Raw genomic sequence first — 15,665 nt, 5'->3', positions numbered from 1 at the left:
CATTCTGCCAGTTGCTGTGAACTGTTTTCTGTATTACATATTCACAGAAATGTAACTCTTGTTTTCAGTATTAGCTCATTGCAATAGCCCTGTTGTTCAATTTACTGTATTTGCATGAAAAAAAGCAAAAATTTATAGAATAGTCACCAGATCTGAGTTCATTTTTCTTTTAAGAGCAGTTGCATAAGGACATGGTAGGTTTTATTTCTGATCACGTGAAAAGATGCGCTTAAATCCCAAATATATTGAAAGAGTAAACTCGTGTTTGCAGGTGCAGGTAGCTTTTCATGGTGGTTTCTCTTCTCGTTCTGCCCAGGAATGCTTTCAGTTTATACTGCCAGCCCTACCTCACGCCATTGATCTTTTGCGGGATGCCATTGTAAAAGTGAAGGAGGTACACGATGAGCTTGAAGATCTACCTTCACCACCACCTCCTCTTTCTCCTCCTCCAACCACCAGCCCTCACAAACAGACAGAAGACAAAGGAGTGCAGTGTGAGGAAGAGGAGGAAGAGAAGAAGGATAGCGGAGTTGCCTCAACAGAGGACAGTTCTTCTTCACATATAACAGCAGCAGCCATTGCAGCTAAGGTGAGTCTGGCTTCTTTCCTTAGGAGACCCTTCAGTTTCTGTCTCAGGCACTTCCCACCACCGTTCATTTGCATGTTATGACTCTACATTTATGTCTTCGTCTCAAACAGATTTATTTCAGGTACATTTTGTAGAAGTAGAGCTTCATAAAAATATATGAATTCTGTTTTGGTAGGTGATTTCAAATTCCAGTGGGAGAAATATCATTTATTATCTTGGTGTTAACATATGTTTTATAATACCATTCTGATGTGACAGACTGGTTTTAGTGGCTTTTTATAATTCAAAGTATTCACACGCCTGAACATGCAAAGTCCAGTAGGCGGCATGTTAAGGAATCACAACAAAACTTTGCAAGCCATATCTAATTTGAAATTAAAATTTTAGTTTCTGGAAACTGGTAAAAGTATGACAGACAGGTAATAATTTAAGTAGGAAACTCTCCTGATTACTGTATTCCAATGTGCATGTCTGCATAAAAGATGTGAAATTCTGCCAACAAACTAAATATCATAAAGTCTTTATAGCCTTGCTTTAACCAATAATCATAGATCAGTATTACTCAAACTAAAATAACAAATTGGAGACTGCAAAAGAAGAAAAAAAAAATTTGAAATTTGTAAATAATTTGAATTCAAATTTTAAATATCTTCCCAAGAATTTTTGTACTATTTGAACAATATATGAATATTTACCTCAGTATTATGGATTCAGTTTTTGAATGGAAAGATAATGTATCCCTGTGTGTTTGGAAACAGTTTTTTCCAAACTGCGTTATTCCATATCTACTCCAAACGTTGTGGTTTTAATTCCTATTATGAGAATTGAAAGTCTAAGTAACTCAAAATTATATTAAACAATTTCTAAACCAAAGCAGCAACATTCTAACTCCAGAAATGTGAATTCAGGTCTGAGACATCTTGACATTTCTAAGACAGCTGCAGCTGGAGATCATCTCCCAATATACAGAAAATCCTGATTACATATGTCTTTGCAGGGATGAATTAAGGTAATTATCTTTTGCAAGTATCAGTTTTTATTATGCAAATTTTAAATTGTTTAATTTCTTTTTATGCAGGCAAAGATAAATAAGATATGCCATTTTTAAAGGCAGGAAATAACCTGAGATTTCAACTGGCTGTGTTCTTATGAGCTTGGCATTTTGATATCACAGTTGTTTTCACCTCATTCATTTTTGGTCATTTGCTTGTACAGTTTCATGTTTTCCTGTCACTGTATTCATGGCTGTTATGTGTTGTGCATTAGAAGCATCCATCCTATCCCAGCCCAGCTGTTATCATGGCTAAAGGTCAACAGCCCATCCCTGGTCTCATCAGTTATTGCCATCACACAGCAGGCAGTGCAGGAGAACTGGTAAGAGACACTTCCAAGAGGCTTTTGCACTAACACTAACTAAAAACGCTCTGCCTGCCTCATAGTCTAGGTATGCACAGACAATGCTATTTATTTCTTCTAACAAAGACACATCAGTGCTATCTTTGAGAGCCCATGTTACAGAAAATATCTGTTTAAGATAAAGGGCTAAACAAGGTAAAGGTCATGCGTGTTGTCAGTTTGAATAATTTATCTGCTGAGATATAATAATTGCTATAAAGCCTATGTTTCTCATTAGTCACTGGTTTTATCATCTAATATACTCAATGATTGAATATAATTAAAATAATCTCCTAAAATTACTGCTTTAGAGCTATGAAATGATACCTTTTTCCTCTTTGTCTTGTTTTGCTGCTTTTCTCTCAGTTTTTTTCTCAACATAATACAGCATTTGCACTGGGTGTTCATAGTTTGCTTTCACGACTTACAGTTTCTGTCTCATATTTGCTTCCTGTGTAGAAGTAGAATTTCTCAAAAACAGAAGACTCTGGGAGTCAGGAAGCAATGGACTTGTTATAAATTACTAGGTTTTGGTGAATAGTAGAAAACTATTCCAATGAATGGTAATAAAGGACCTGTTCCCTTCAGCAAATAGTAATTTAAACCATCAATCAAATAGCCTAATGCCTCTGTATTTAAAACATGCTTCTGTGTCCCTTGAAAAGTCACTTAGGAAATGTGAAAACTTTAAAGTTCACACACCTGATGATAAAGCTATATAGTACATATACATGGTTGGGTGGTTATTTTGTTGTTTTTTGGTGAGGTTTTTTTTGAGTTGAGGTCACTAAACTAGAATTTGCACCAAATTACTCAGTACCAATAGAACACTTAATTTAGCCTCTAGGAAGAACACTGTTAAACTGTCATACATGTTTCTGTGTTCTTTAGCAGATGACTCTTGAGTTATTGTTTTATGCATTATAGAATCCAAATCAGATCTTCAAGTTCAAAGCAGAAAGTGGTTATTTTTTTGACAGGTTATTGGGGTTTTTAAGCTGTACTTTCTGTTTGTTTTTAAGGCATTTTTTCTCTTGTATAAAAGTCATAGTAATTGCCATCTAGAGAGCGTTTTCTCATCTCACCATCATTGTCAATCTTTGTTTCAGCTCTGAGCAAAAGAGAACAAAGAACTCATATATTTTCCATTTTCTTATCAATGATCTTGTCAAAGTTCTCTAATATGAAGACAGAAATAGTTAAACCAAAATAAAAGTACACCAGAGAAAGGCCAGGTCAGATGAAAATTGTACAAGCCATGACTGATGGATATGGTGAATATCTTTCTCCATCACTTTCATCCATTTCTCTTTACTTTCTGTCTTTGTCAGTATGTTGCAATAGGTTTTCCACTCCAGCTAGTACAAACAGAAACTATTTTCACTAAGAACTAAGAATTTCACTGTACTCTGTTTAAAGTTTTGAGATCTCTGCTCTGTATTCAGTTTATTTGAAAATGAAAAATTAATAAAAATATTAGGGAGACAAATCATAAATCCTCAGTGTGCCTTAGTGAAAGTTAAAAAACAGTCTGTCCAAAATACAGTAACGTTCCTGCCCTTCTTTATTCCAGGTTTCTGTGACACACAGAAATTTCTCAGGGGTTTATTAACTCTTTAACAGAGTTAACAAGAAGCTGACTTGATTAGAGGATTATATTGCCTAAATTTAAATTTTTAATATTAAAATTCAAAAACTCTCTAAATGTAGGTGAGAAAAATGAGAAATTCCCCATGTCACATTATTTGTTTTGTATGTTTCTGTTAATGGAATAGACATACTAGTAGATACACAAAATTCAGCAGGTTGTAGTGGTTCAAAGAGAATGTTAGTGCTAGCAATACAGCACATTCATATTAGAAAAAGAGCAAAATTTGAACTCTGTGACCTAACTTTATACTCTCAGTGAGAAATTTTTCTCTACAATCTAGATAGGTTTATATATTAATTATTTTCTGGTAATTACATTTTATTGAAAGGTAGTGATTTGGAAATAATTCTTACTGAAATTAAGTGCCTGTGATCATCTTTTCCCTTAATCTTCAGCTTCTTTTCTGATTAATATCATGGCTGAAATTTTACTTAAATTTTCATTTTCTCACAGGCAAAAATTAGTACTGCACATGCAGTTCAGGGGAAACTGGGATTCTATCAGTCACTTTATTGCAGAAGAGGTTATTATTACAAAAAGGTGATATCAGATAAAATTGTAGAAACAATGATTGCTCAATATGGTGGGAAATAAAAATGTTTCTTGCCTGAAGGGTATGAGTATCTGGTATGAAGTATCTGGTACTCTAGAGCACCCAGAGTAAACCTAGGGAGAAGTGATTCATGATATCATTTCCAAAAGCAATATTGTTATTCATGTTGTGGGGTCTTGGAGTACATAAAAGGGGTAATGGACCCCTACACAATTATATCAAGATGCATGCAGTTTTTTTATCAAAGGAGAGCAGTTAAAAGGTATCTTATTTGAAGACTTGAAGCTATTCTTTCTTTCATTTTTTTTATTTTATGCCCTTTGAAAGTGTATTTTTGCTGTATTTTCCTTAGCCATAGACATTAAAAAGAAGCATTGAAAGTTGTAGGGAGTATCTATGCCAATATAAAACTTCGGGACTGTCAGCCACTTTTGGGCTTTAATGAATTTAAGATCGGATTTCAGGAGAAAAAGTAAACAGAAGGGAAATCATGCTTCTATTACAAACCATTTGAGCATTTGGAATATCATTGATTCCATTTACCTCTAAGATACATCTCTGAGATGTGATTTGCAAATCAGAATACTCCATGTAGAGGCCGGTTAGGTTCTGTTTCTGAAGAGGAAGATATCCCCAGCATAGCTGTCCACATTGAAAAGAAACTCTGCTGACTTCAGAATTTACAGTGGACATTGCAGCATCACGTGCTTAGCCTTGAAAGATCCTCTGAGGAGAGCTGACAGAAACTGACTGGCAAAAAACAGTCTAGGAACATGGTAGAGCAGAAAGGAGGCAGTTTGTGGCACTCTGAGAACAAAATCTGTTTTCACACAACTTATAAACAAGCTAGAAACAAAAGAAACTGTAAACAGGAGGAGGGTGGGATATGGTGAAATTGTAACCCAGTGTTTCTAAGTCAAGGCTGCCAAGTTAGACATAGTCATTATTTGTGGAGGAGAACCAAGGAAGTCAAGGAGGTGGGAAGTGACATGTATTTAATGACACAAGTATAAGGATTGGTCATTTTAACTATACTGAGACCAGCAACAAAGCTCTCTTAATGTCCCTAAAAATGTAACAGCTACATGTTACATGTAAATGTAACCTATTTAAGCTAGGATTCAGGCTTGTTCCTGGAAGCCATACTTACCAGTGGCTTCTACATGCCCTAAAGTCTTAGTAGGCAAGTATGCTTAAAATGCCTAGATGCAGACTGGGTAACAACATCTCCATTTATTAAAAAAATCCTGCCTGGAAATTCCCAACATTCATGATTTGGCTTGACACTGAACCTTCCTTTCTTGCTTCCTTTTATTGTCTGCTACTGACACTTTCCCCAGACACAAGGGTTCTTCTGATGCTCCTCTTAGAACATGAACATCAGGCTGAATGAAGAAATTCTTAATGAGGAGAAAGATCTTAAAATATGCATGTGTGTATATATTCCTTCAAAGATCTGAATGTCTATATTTTCTGGTTAGCTGTGATAGAATTTTCCCAGGATTTTCCCTCAGTGAAGCCGTGCTGACTGCTTCAAATCACCTCCCTGTCCTCCACATGCCTTAACAAGGCTGTAGGAGGATCTGTTCTGTCATCTTCCTAGGCACAAAGCTGAGGATGACAGGTTGGTAGTACCCAGCTCCTCCTTTCTACCCTTTTCTAAGATGGATGCAATGTTCCCTACTTCCAGTCATCTGGGACTTCATCCTACTGCCATGACTTTTCTAATGCCATGGACAGTTGTTTCTCAACTACATCAGCCAATTCCTTCAGGACTCTGGGATTCATGTAATCAGGTCCCACAGACTCATGTACGGTCATGTTCCTCAGGTGGTCATGAACCTGATCATCCCTTAGTGTGGGGCCTGATCGTCCCTCTGGCTTCAGGTCCATCCATTCAAGAAGTATGGGAGAAGAGGCTGCCAGTGAAGACTGAGGCAAAAAGTTGTTGATTTTCCCAGCCTTTTCCTCGTCCATTGTTACCAGATTGCCAGTCATTCGTCAGGAGAGATATGCTTCCCTGACTGGTACTCGAATATATTATGTGGAAAGTAAAAAAAGACTGAATTTTTATTTTTCCCCACAGAGTGCATTTTAAACCAGGTGTTGGCTTTGGATGGTGGTTTCTAATGCTTTTGCCTTCGCTCATTCCAGAGAGGCCTGTAGCTTTTGCAGCACAAGCCTTACATTGAGAATTTTTGTAGCTGAAATAAAGTCTTCATGGAATAAAGAGTATTTACTCAATGCATGACATTTCTTGTGAGAAGTTTTCTCATTGCATGACGTATCTTTAGAGGGCTTCAGTAAATTTCTAGCAAATGGTTTTCTTTTTAGAGTATTTCCCCCTGGTTAGTGAATGGAAAGTCTGCCTCCCTTCATGCCATGGTAGAAATCATTGTTGGGTTTTAAACAAAGATTTAAGAGGAAACCATTGTTTTCTTATTCTATCTTGTTGTAGTATGTTTGATTCATAGTTTTTTCAGAAGAACTAGTATGTTCTGTGCTACTTCAATTAGAATGTGACCTTATATATTTCTTAGGCATTTGTTACTGAAATTAGGAAAGTATGCCCTTAACCACTGCCAAGCACTGAGTATGAGGAGGTGTGCAAACTGAGGAGTGGGCTATTCCTGTGTTTTTGAGGTAAGGTCTTAAGTTTCACATACAGCATATTTTTTGCTATTAATTCCGCCTCTCTTCTTTTTAAGATTCCAGATTCCATCATCTCTCGTGGTGTTCAGGTTCTCCCACGTGATACAGCCTCCCTCAGTACTACTCCTTCAGAATCTCCTCGTGCCCAAGCCACCTCTCGCCTCTCCACTGCATCCTGCCCAACACCAAAAGTAAGTACATCTATGCCTTGCAAGCTCCATGCTCAGCCCTGTAATCTATCAGATTAATGTCTTGCCTCTGCTGAACAAGGTTGGTTCGCATGCAAGGGTTTTGTCATTCTGTATAACAGATAAATGCAGGACAGTGTAGCTCGTTCCACATGTACTGGTGCACAGTTTAACCTGTGGGTCCACCAACACCTTATGGTTATTGAAGTTTCATGTTATCTCTTGCAATACCCATCATGAATATGAAATGTTAGCACCTTGAATGTATTTAGCGTCCTTCAGTATCCCCAGGAACATAGATAATCCTGCCACTGAGAAACAACATTAAGGAAACAGTATTTTATTAAAAAAATATATGTGCAAATTTCTAGCCTGGGCTGGGGCAGATCTGTGCCCCACTTTATTATTGTTCAGTTTAAGACTTTCAAACCAACCGGCTTTGCTCAAACTTAGATATTTGCTGCCTGACATTTGGAAACAAAAAACCAGCCAAAATTTAATAGAAAGAAAGTTTTAATGCCAACCTTGTGGGATTATTATTCAGTTCTTAGTGATTAGACTATACTATTTAATCACTGAGGTGAACTCTATATATTTACTTTTTATCAGGCTTTAAATAGCATACATCAAAAGCTAAGCAAATTGACCAGTGGCAAGACCTGTAATGTTTACTTTCAGCAGAAGAAAACTGTCTAAATTTGCTTTGTGTGTTCACATCACAGAGATCTTTCTGTGGCACCAGATGCTGACATAATAATAAACCAGTAGCAGATGGCAAATAATAACATTCTTCCTTATCTAACTCATGATCCTTGAAGCTTATTCTGCTTGCTGAAATGATTACCAGCATCTGCTAGTTCTTCTCTCCTGCTGTCTCATTCTTTTCTGTCAGCAAACAAGATTTATGGGCAACCACCCATAGAAATATTTTGGTTTAACCTATGGGATTGTTTTATGCAGTACTTACCTTCACTGTAATAGAATCAAAATTATTCTGATGGACAGCAAACTTGAGCTTCATTATATAGTCTGCTTTTCTTAGAGATTATTCAGCAAATTCTAACTGTAAGCACCTCCTTCACTTTTTTCCTAAAACATTGTACATTGTCTGATAGCTTCAAAATAAAAACATGGAGCTTTTTACATTACAATGCTCAGAGCAGAAGAGCAAGACAAAACAGAGAAGCTGCACTGAGCCTTATGCCCATTGATAAAACAAAATTGTCCAAAGAAAACCAAAGGTGGGCAAGTAACAGGCATAAGTAAGAGACAGCTCTGCTGAAAATAGCTCTCGATGATTCCTATATATTTTCAGGAAGTTTGTCACAATGGGAAGGAGCAAAGCCTATCTGCTCTGAAGCAGAATGCAGTCCTCTAAACTCTCTTGATAGATTCAGAGATTAGAGAAGGAATGTACTGGAAGTTTGAAAAAGATTGAAAATCTGAAACTGTGTTTGGGCAGTTAGTGGAGGTGAGCTCATTTCATAATTAGATCATGCTTTGGTATTTCATGTTGAGACCTGCTTTTCACATATGACTGCAAAATCAGGTTTTGCTCAAAATGTGTGAGACCACACCACTTTTATGACAGGAATTGCCATGCAACAGCTAGCTAGATGATATTTTCTGTGGTGTATTTGATGGTGGTTTGTTACAAGCCAATATAGGGGAAAATTTAAAAAAACATACTGGAAAATAAACTTGACAGAAGATGGCATCTGTTCCTATTACTTAGGGGTTGGATTTTGCATATAAGCTTCTTTACCACTTAGACAGTTCTTGGTTCATTTTATATATTACTTTCAAAAAAACAAAGAAACTACTCATTATATTTTTGTTCAGTCATTTACAGCATCCTCAAGTTTCCAAACATCATCTGAATTTATCAAGAAATGTGGTTCATTCAGATTCTTCAAGATTATCAATGTGTCTAAATGTCTTCAGTTGTTCTGTTTTTCCTTTTGGATCCTAGCTTTCTAATAATGCAATATGAATTAAATTTATACTGGCCTCTTCCCCACACACTAATGAGAATAAAAATAAATAGAATTCAGCATCCAGGTGATGTTCTGAGTTATTTATTTTGATTCTTTAATATGTAAGTGTGTATCTTTTCGATATGCTCATTTGCTGGTTTAGGAACTCATTTCAGGGCTCCAAAACATGCATATACAACATGAAACAAAGAAAAGGAAGTGTCAGGGGAAAAAAAATTATTTCTTTGATTATGCTTATTTTTGGTCTAGCCACAGAGCAAGTGGCACTATATTTCTTTGTCAACTGCATATTCCAGTTTATTTTGTTGTACTGTTTTCTTGTTGCATTTTTTTTGTCCTAAGTGTACATGAACCCTTACATCTCTCTTACTGAATTTGCTGAATAACACAAAGCTCTGTGTGTCTCAGGAAAAAAAAAAAAAAATCAAGCTTCTGCAATGACGGGAGCACCTCTGTTAAATGAATGTAAGTAGCAGGTTACTAATGCATGAGGATATTGAAGAAAAGGTATGGGAGAACAGGTTACTAATGCTCCTGATTACTAATGCACATTTTCATTATCATATTTTGGAAAACCTAATGCTGTTTATGTATGCAAGCAGATCATGTAGACAAAATACAACATTTAATTGCAAATTTGCTTTACTGTTTACAACTTATCATCCATGTTTTCTGAAAATCTCTGTTTCAAACAAAGTACTAAATGATAAATATTGAGTTGGAACCTGGATATTTCAATCAGTTTTCATAAATGTCATTTCCTGTTAAAAGAACTCATTATATTTCTTGGTAGGTAGGAAGTTTTTAAGACAAATTGCCATTGGGACTACTCTATGTCAGTGATTAGGTACATCCCCAAGACTAAGCAAACCAGCTTCTGTTAGCTTTTAATAAATTTCTGTAGAACACCTTTCTTGTTCTCTGTAATTGTGTTTGAGTTTCAAAGAACATCAACCACTGCACAAAGAGCATTTAAACCATATTTGTAGTAGATGGATTTCGCATATAGAGGCAATCAAGTTTTACTCAGAGGAAAACTGCACTAACAGTCCTCCCTTTTCAATCATTCAACCATAAAGTTTATAGTGATTGTGACATTTTTATCTTGTTCAATATAGTTTTGATTGTTTAAAAGTTTCACGGCTTTCTTAACATGATTAGATGAATTTGCTGAATACTCACAGAAGCTTAGGATGACACAGTGTGGTTTACAAGTTTTTCTTGTCATTCCAGAAGCTGCTCAGATTATAAGACATCACTATGTTTTTGTCTGTGTTTGGGTTTGGCATTTTCATTAGGTAAAATGCAATGTTCTTTTCAGACACAAAAGCAGTAGGGATACCTAGGGTAAAATACTTTTAGAAATACGGAGAATTTTTAAAATATTTGCATTACTGTTGATTCTTGGGGGTTTTTTAAGCTTACGGTATAAAACCTTTGATCCATAAATTCAGATAACTCAAAAGAATATATCCAGAATAAATGACTGAGTCATTATTTCAAACTTTGAATTTTGTTCTACTCCTAGGGGGTTCATATGAACATAAAAGAAAATTGCAGTTTTCAAGTTGAAGTCTTCACTTCTCCCATACATATATGATATAATCACTACTTAATTTTTGGCAATGTTGCATGTCAAAGTCAAAGGAAGTAGATTTAGAAGGCCAAGGACAGGTTTTTAATTATCACCAGGAATTCATTTCAGTGACAAGAGATGTTCAAAGTATTTCACTTTGCAAGATCATCAGTCTCACTGATGTTCAGTTCTTTCACTTCAAGGTGCAAAGTTTCTTCCAGTGTTATCTTTGATCGTAAAGGATCCTAAGGAACTTGTTATAGTACTTCTAAGATGACAGTGTGGGGTTTTTTTCCATCTTGCTGCTTCATTCCCTTCACTCCTTACATTTTACTTAAGAGAAAGTCTCTCTCTACTTTACTTGCTTGTTTTCTGTCCCTTCCCTAGCTATCCATTGTTTAGTTACACTGAACCAGACAAAACCCTCAGTAGTAAGTTAGATCCTTACATATTTGTAGTTGAAATAGATAACTTTTAATTCCTGTGTAATAAAAGTCTATAGGCTCTATTTTACAGCTAAAATGAGAAAGCAAGGCTGCTCTTCAGAATTTTTTCAAGTCTTACAAAACAGTCATCTCACCTATCCACTGCTCCATCCATTAACACCTTCTTTGTAACAGTACATTTAATTCTGCTAGTTGGTCACTTTCTGTTACTCTGTTTCCTATGAAAAACTATTGTCTTTGTCATTCATAAGTAGATATTCACCTAAAGACCTTATATTCCCAATGTAGAAAGAATGACCCATGTAATTTATGTAAATGTTCCAGTTGCAGAGAATATCTGAAATGAAACAGCCTAGGAAAATAAAGATTTTTGGGAAAAAAAATGCTGATGAAAGTTGTTTCTGTGACCAAAAAAACCCAAACTGATTTCAGTAATTTCTTATGCTTACTGCTAACAAAAAATTATCTGTCATGATCCACCACTTTAATGTGAAATGTGTCCGTTGACATCCACACAATCAAATGAGTTACAAATTAATGATAAATCTAATTAATATTTATGTTTTCAGTCTATTATTTTTTCAATATAGAATTGCTATGTGAAGTAAGCAGATTAGCAGAATGGAGCATGTGGAGTCGGCAAGAAGTTTTTGTCAATTTTTGTTGTTAAAAATTTTTCAGTAGATATGTTCAATATTTAACAGTAAAAGAAAAATCAGGTTCCTTACCAGAAATTCTTAGCTAATAATAAGATGCTGGTGAAGGTGTGTTTTAGTAAGCTGTATTGATATCCACAGTGTAGATATTTTGTGTTCATTTGAGTGCATAATATTTTTTCTTCTTGAAACTTACTGTTTCTCCTTAAGGTGGTCATCAAAGTGAAATATGGCAAGTAGGTGAATGTATTTTAAAGTTTGAATGCGTACGTTAAATTTCCAATTGAATTTTGTTTTGTTTTTGTTTTTGAAGTTTGCACAGCTGATGTTTTTTCTACGTAGGAACTTGTTTGAGTAAGTAGCAAGTGCATTGGCATGGCTGTTTAGCTGTGATTAGGTTGAAGAGCACAGAAAAGTGCCAAGAATGTTTCACATTGTTAGGATCATCTACATAGGTGAGATCACACTCCAAGCACTGTTAGGGTTTCTTGCTTTTTCTTTTAAAAATACACACAGGTGTAGTTAGATACTTGTTCCTGCTAAAACTTCCAATGTTTTCATTGTTATTTCTAGGTTTAATTTCCTCTTAGTTTTTTTCAATGTACAATCCAGGATTACAGAAAATTATGTTTAATAAAAAGAGATGCTATTATAATGTGTATTTGAGTAGAAAGTGGCCTAGTTGCCTTAGAATGAATCGTGGTTCCTAAGGCACATCAATCTACTGTATCCTCCTGTGTTCTTCTCAGCACAATGCAGCAGTGGTTTTCAGATCAATTACTAATTAAGATACCAGAATATTTTCATATATTCATTACCTTTTACCCCCATTGTTTAAAGTGTATACTCTTGGCAAAACATGTGGATAATGCAGACCTAGCATGTCTTATTTTTTGGTTACAAACCCTGGTAGTTAACAGCATGCTGCAGCTTCAAGAGTAAGACGTTTTAACTAAGGAAGAAGCAATCTGGTTGCTTAGGATATTAAAAATCCCCCAAATACATCATAGTTACTAAAATCCTTTCAAAAATGGAAGATACACTTTGTAGGAAGGTCAAAACCTTCAGGGATAGTCTTCTGGGCATTTTTATTAGTACCAAAATAGACTCATCAACAAGTCAACTCTGGAGAAGACAGACTGGGGTAAACTGCAGGCTGAACATTGGCTTTCAGTAGAATTACCTATTTGTCTTAGCTTTCTTTATTGAATATGTGTGCTTCAAGTAGTACTTTATTTATTCATACCTGGAGTTGGTATTAAATAGTATAGCAGCACCAAAATATAGTTCTCTTCCCTTAGTCATGCTGAGGAACTGTTTATTTTAGAGTAGCTGGGAATTAGCTTCATATCCAGAACATCCAGAACAATTCTTGCAGTCGCAGAATCAGCTACTCTTCAGACTTGTTACAGATTGAATCATACAAAGAAGCTCTAATGTGCAAAATTTCTCTACATTTGTATGTCTTAATTACTAGTTGATATTTATTAAGCTACAGAATTTCATTCTTTTCCTGCGTCCAGTGAAAAATTTCAAACAGGTCAGAAAAGGTTACTCAGTCTTTCCCTAGAAATACTTTTTCTTCTCAAATTGTAACAATTCTCTACATGTATTCCTTCAGAAGAGAACAACCTTTCAATACATCCTGGCTCACATATGCATTGCATGAGTTCTAGTCTCTGTATACTAGCACTGCGTCAGATTGTCAGTTCCTCCTTAAAATGTTCTTTTCAATTAACTTTGGGAGCAAGAGTTTTCATTTCTTAGTATGCTCTCTTCCAAGGCCAAATGTTATTTTCAAGTTCTGGTAACTTCAATTTGTCATTTCTTTGAGATCGAGAGAAGATGTGCATTCTTCTCACTTTAGAAGCCTTACTGAGATCTTTTCAGTTCCTATCCAAAACAAATCTCCAGTTTGAATTCTGATGGAACACAAGATGAGGGTTTTAGGGTTTGTTTAATGGTTTGGGTTTCTTTGACCAACAGCTATGTAGTTATTTTTGATTTTATCCAGCATCTTCAGTTAGAAATTACTGTGAATGCACCGCTACAGAATTGTTTTCAGGCTACATTGTCAGTATATCTAGTTCTGGTTTTTTCACTGATGCTTATTAAGATTGTTGGCACCTGATAATCATTTTTATGTCTTGCTGAAGATGGCATCAGAAAAATATTGGCTTCCCTTTTCCATTCAGTCTTTTTTCTTTGGGGCTCTTAGTTCCTATTACATATGTCAACTCACTAAATCTTGTTCCTTCCTGAAAAATGGTTTCAACAGGAAAGTTGTGCATCCTATAGGCTGAATTTTCATATAGTCTTATGCCTGTAGGAATTTGGTTTTCTTTTGTTCCTCTTCTTTAGTGTCTTAGTCCATTCATACATTAATCTCATTTAAGTAACAGCTCAGCTTCTGTTCCTTCACTAACTCTTGACATAATAAATAATCCACATCATTTATTGCTGTGTTCTTTTCTGTTGAAAAAATCAGCAGTTTTAAAAATGTACCTGTAAGGATAAACAGCAGTCTTCTTGTTGGTCCTTTTTTATTAAACAATTTAATGATGGTGTAGCAAAGTTCAGTGCCAGGAGAGATAGGTGATGCTATTTTAGAACAAAAAGGGTTTAATTCACCCTTTAATATCTATGTATTCAAAGGCACAAAGATACATGCATTCAGTAGTCTGTCCAGAATCCATGTGAGTGTACCCAGCTGGTCTGGTCAGGATAGCTTGAAATGACAGAGAGGATGTGGAGCACCAGCTATGACCTTCTCTACAACTTCTCTAGCATCCTTCTTATGCCAGTATCCTATAAGTCAGGGTTGGATACATCTTTTATACTCTTTAGAACCTAACAGTAAAGGGGATATTTGTTTCTCCATCTGGTTCCACTTCTTGAATATGTTAGATTTTCTTGCCATACTGTGTTCTCCTTATGTAAATGTGCTCTTTATCATTCTGATTTCATCTCAACAGCTCGACTCTGTTTTGGTCTGTAAATTATTTTAGGTTGTCTGATTTTACTGCTTGGGTATCCCCAGAAGCTACATGAAGTGCTGTGAACTAAATGAACTACCAATCTGCATGCCATCAACATTTTTATGTTGCCTCCACTATGCTTTCTGGTGCTTCCCCATCCATACATCTCCTTCCTTTTGTCTGCCACCCTTAATATATCTGTTAGACATTTAAGGAGGGTTCTTATGCTGGTCTATATTACCTTGCTATTGAAGCCAGCGTGTCACAGTTTGATATTGTATCATCCTTCTACAGTTTTGCATCATCATCATCATCATCATCATCTGCATTTCATGCACATGTGCTGGTTTTGGCTGGGGCAGAGATGGTTTGAGGCTACACAGCACTACAGCAAGCAGCAAAAGCAGCCACTAAGGAGCACTAGACTAATACACAGGCAAGTGAGCCCCATGACAATCACAGGAGCCTGCTGATTATTAGTTGAACAGAAATAGCAGCTATAAATGCAATCTAGCACATGTCAGTCAAATCTGTCATTATCTCGAATGTTTTGAGCTCCATGTATGGTGCCAAAAAGACTCTTGCAGTTTAACCCCAGCTGGCAACCAAGCCCCCTGCAGCTGTTCACTCTCTCCCCAAGCAGTGGGATGGGGGAGAGAATCAAAAGAGTAAAAGTGAGAAAACTTGTCAGTTGAGACAAAGTTTAATAGGGAAAGCAAAAGGACACACATGCAAAGCAACACAAGGAACTAATTCACTGCTTGCTATGGGCAGGCAGGTGTTCAGCCATACTGATGGGAGCAGGGCCCCATCACTTGTAACAGTTGTTTGGGAAGAAAATACCATCATTCCAAATGTCCCCACCTTCCTTCTTCCCTCAGGCTTACATGCTGAGCATGACCCCATATGGGGTGGGATATCCCTCTGGTTGGGGTCAGGTGTTCCAGCTGTGTCCCATCCCCAATTTTTGTGCACCCCCAGCCC

The 15,665-nt window shown here is 36.2% G+C and overlaps 1 protein-coding gene across 24 annotated transcripts in view; it reads left to right on the top strand.

The window, feature by feature from the left end:
- Window positions 1–15,665, top strand: part of GPHN (gephyrin) — a 268,916-nt gene that overhangs the window by 171,482 nt on the left and 81,769 nt on the right. For 13 of the 24 annotated variants that reach the window (XM_058807892.1, XM_058807896.1, XM_058807879.1 and 10 more), the window contains 3 exons: window positions 317–589; window positions 1,856–1,963; window positions 6,897–7,031. In XM_058807892.1, the coding sequence (XP_058663875.1) occupies window positions 317–589; window positions 1,856–1,963; window positions 6,897–7,031 (516 nt within the window). The remainder of the gene's footprint in view (window positions 1–316; window positions 590–1,855; window positions 1,964–6,896; window positions 7,032–15,665) is intronic. The other 11 variants (XM_058807902.1, XM_058807893.1, XM_058807900.1 and 8 more) reach the window with 1 other exon arrangement.

Source organism: Ammospiza caudacuta, chromosome 6, assembly GCF_027887145.1.
Source record: "Ammospiza caudacuta isolate bAmmCau1 chromosome 6, bAmmCau1.pri, whole genome shotgun sequence".
In the NCBI taxonomy this organism is placed as follows: Eukaryota; Metazoa; Chordata; class Aves; order Passeriformes; family Passerellidae; genus Ammospiza; species Ammospiza caudacuta.
Note: the sequence above shows the minus strand (reverse complement) of the source record. Positions and strands in the feature narration are given on the sequence as shown.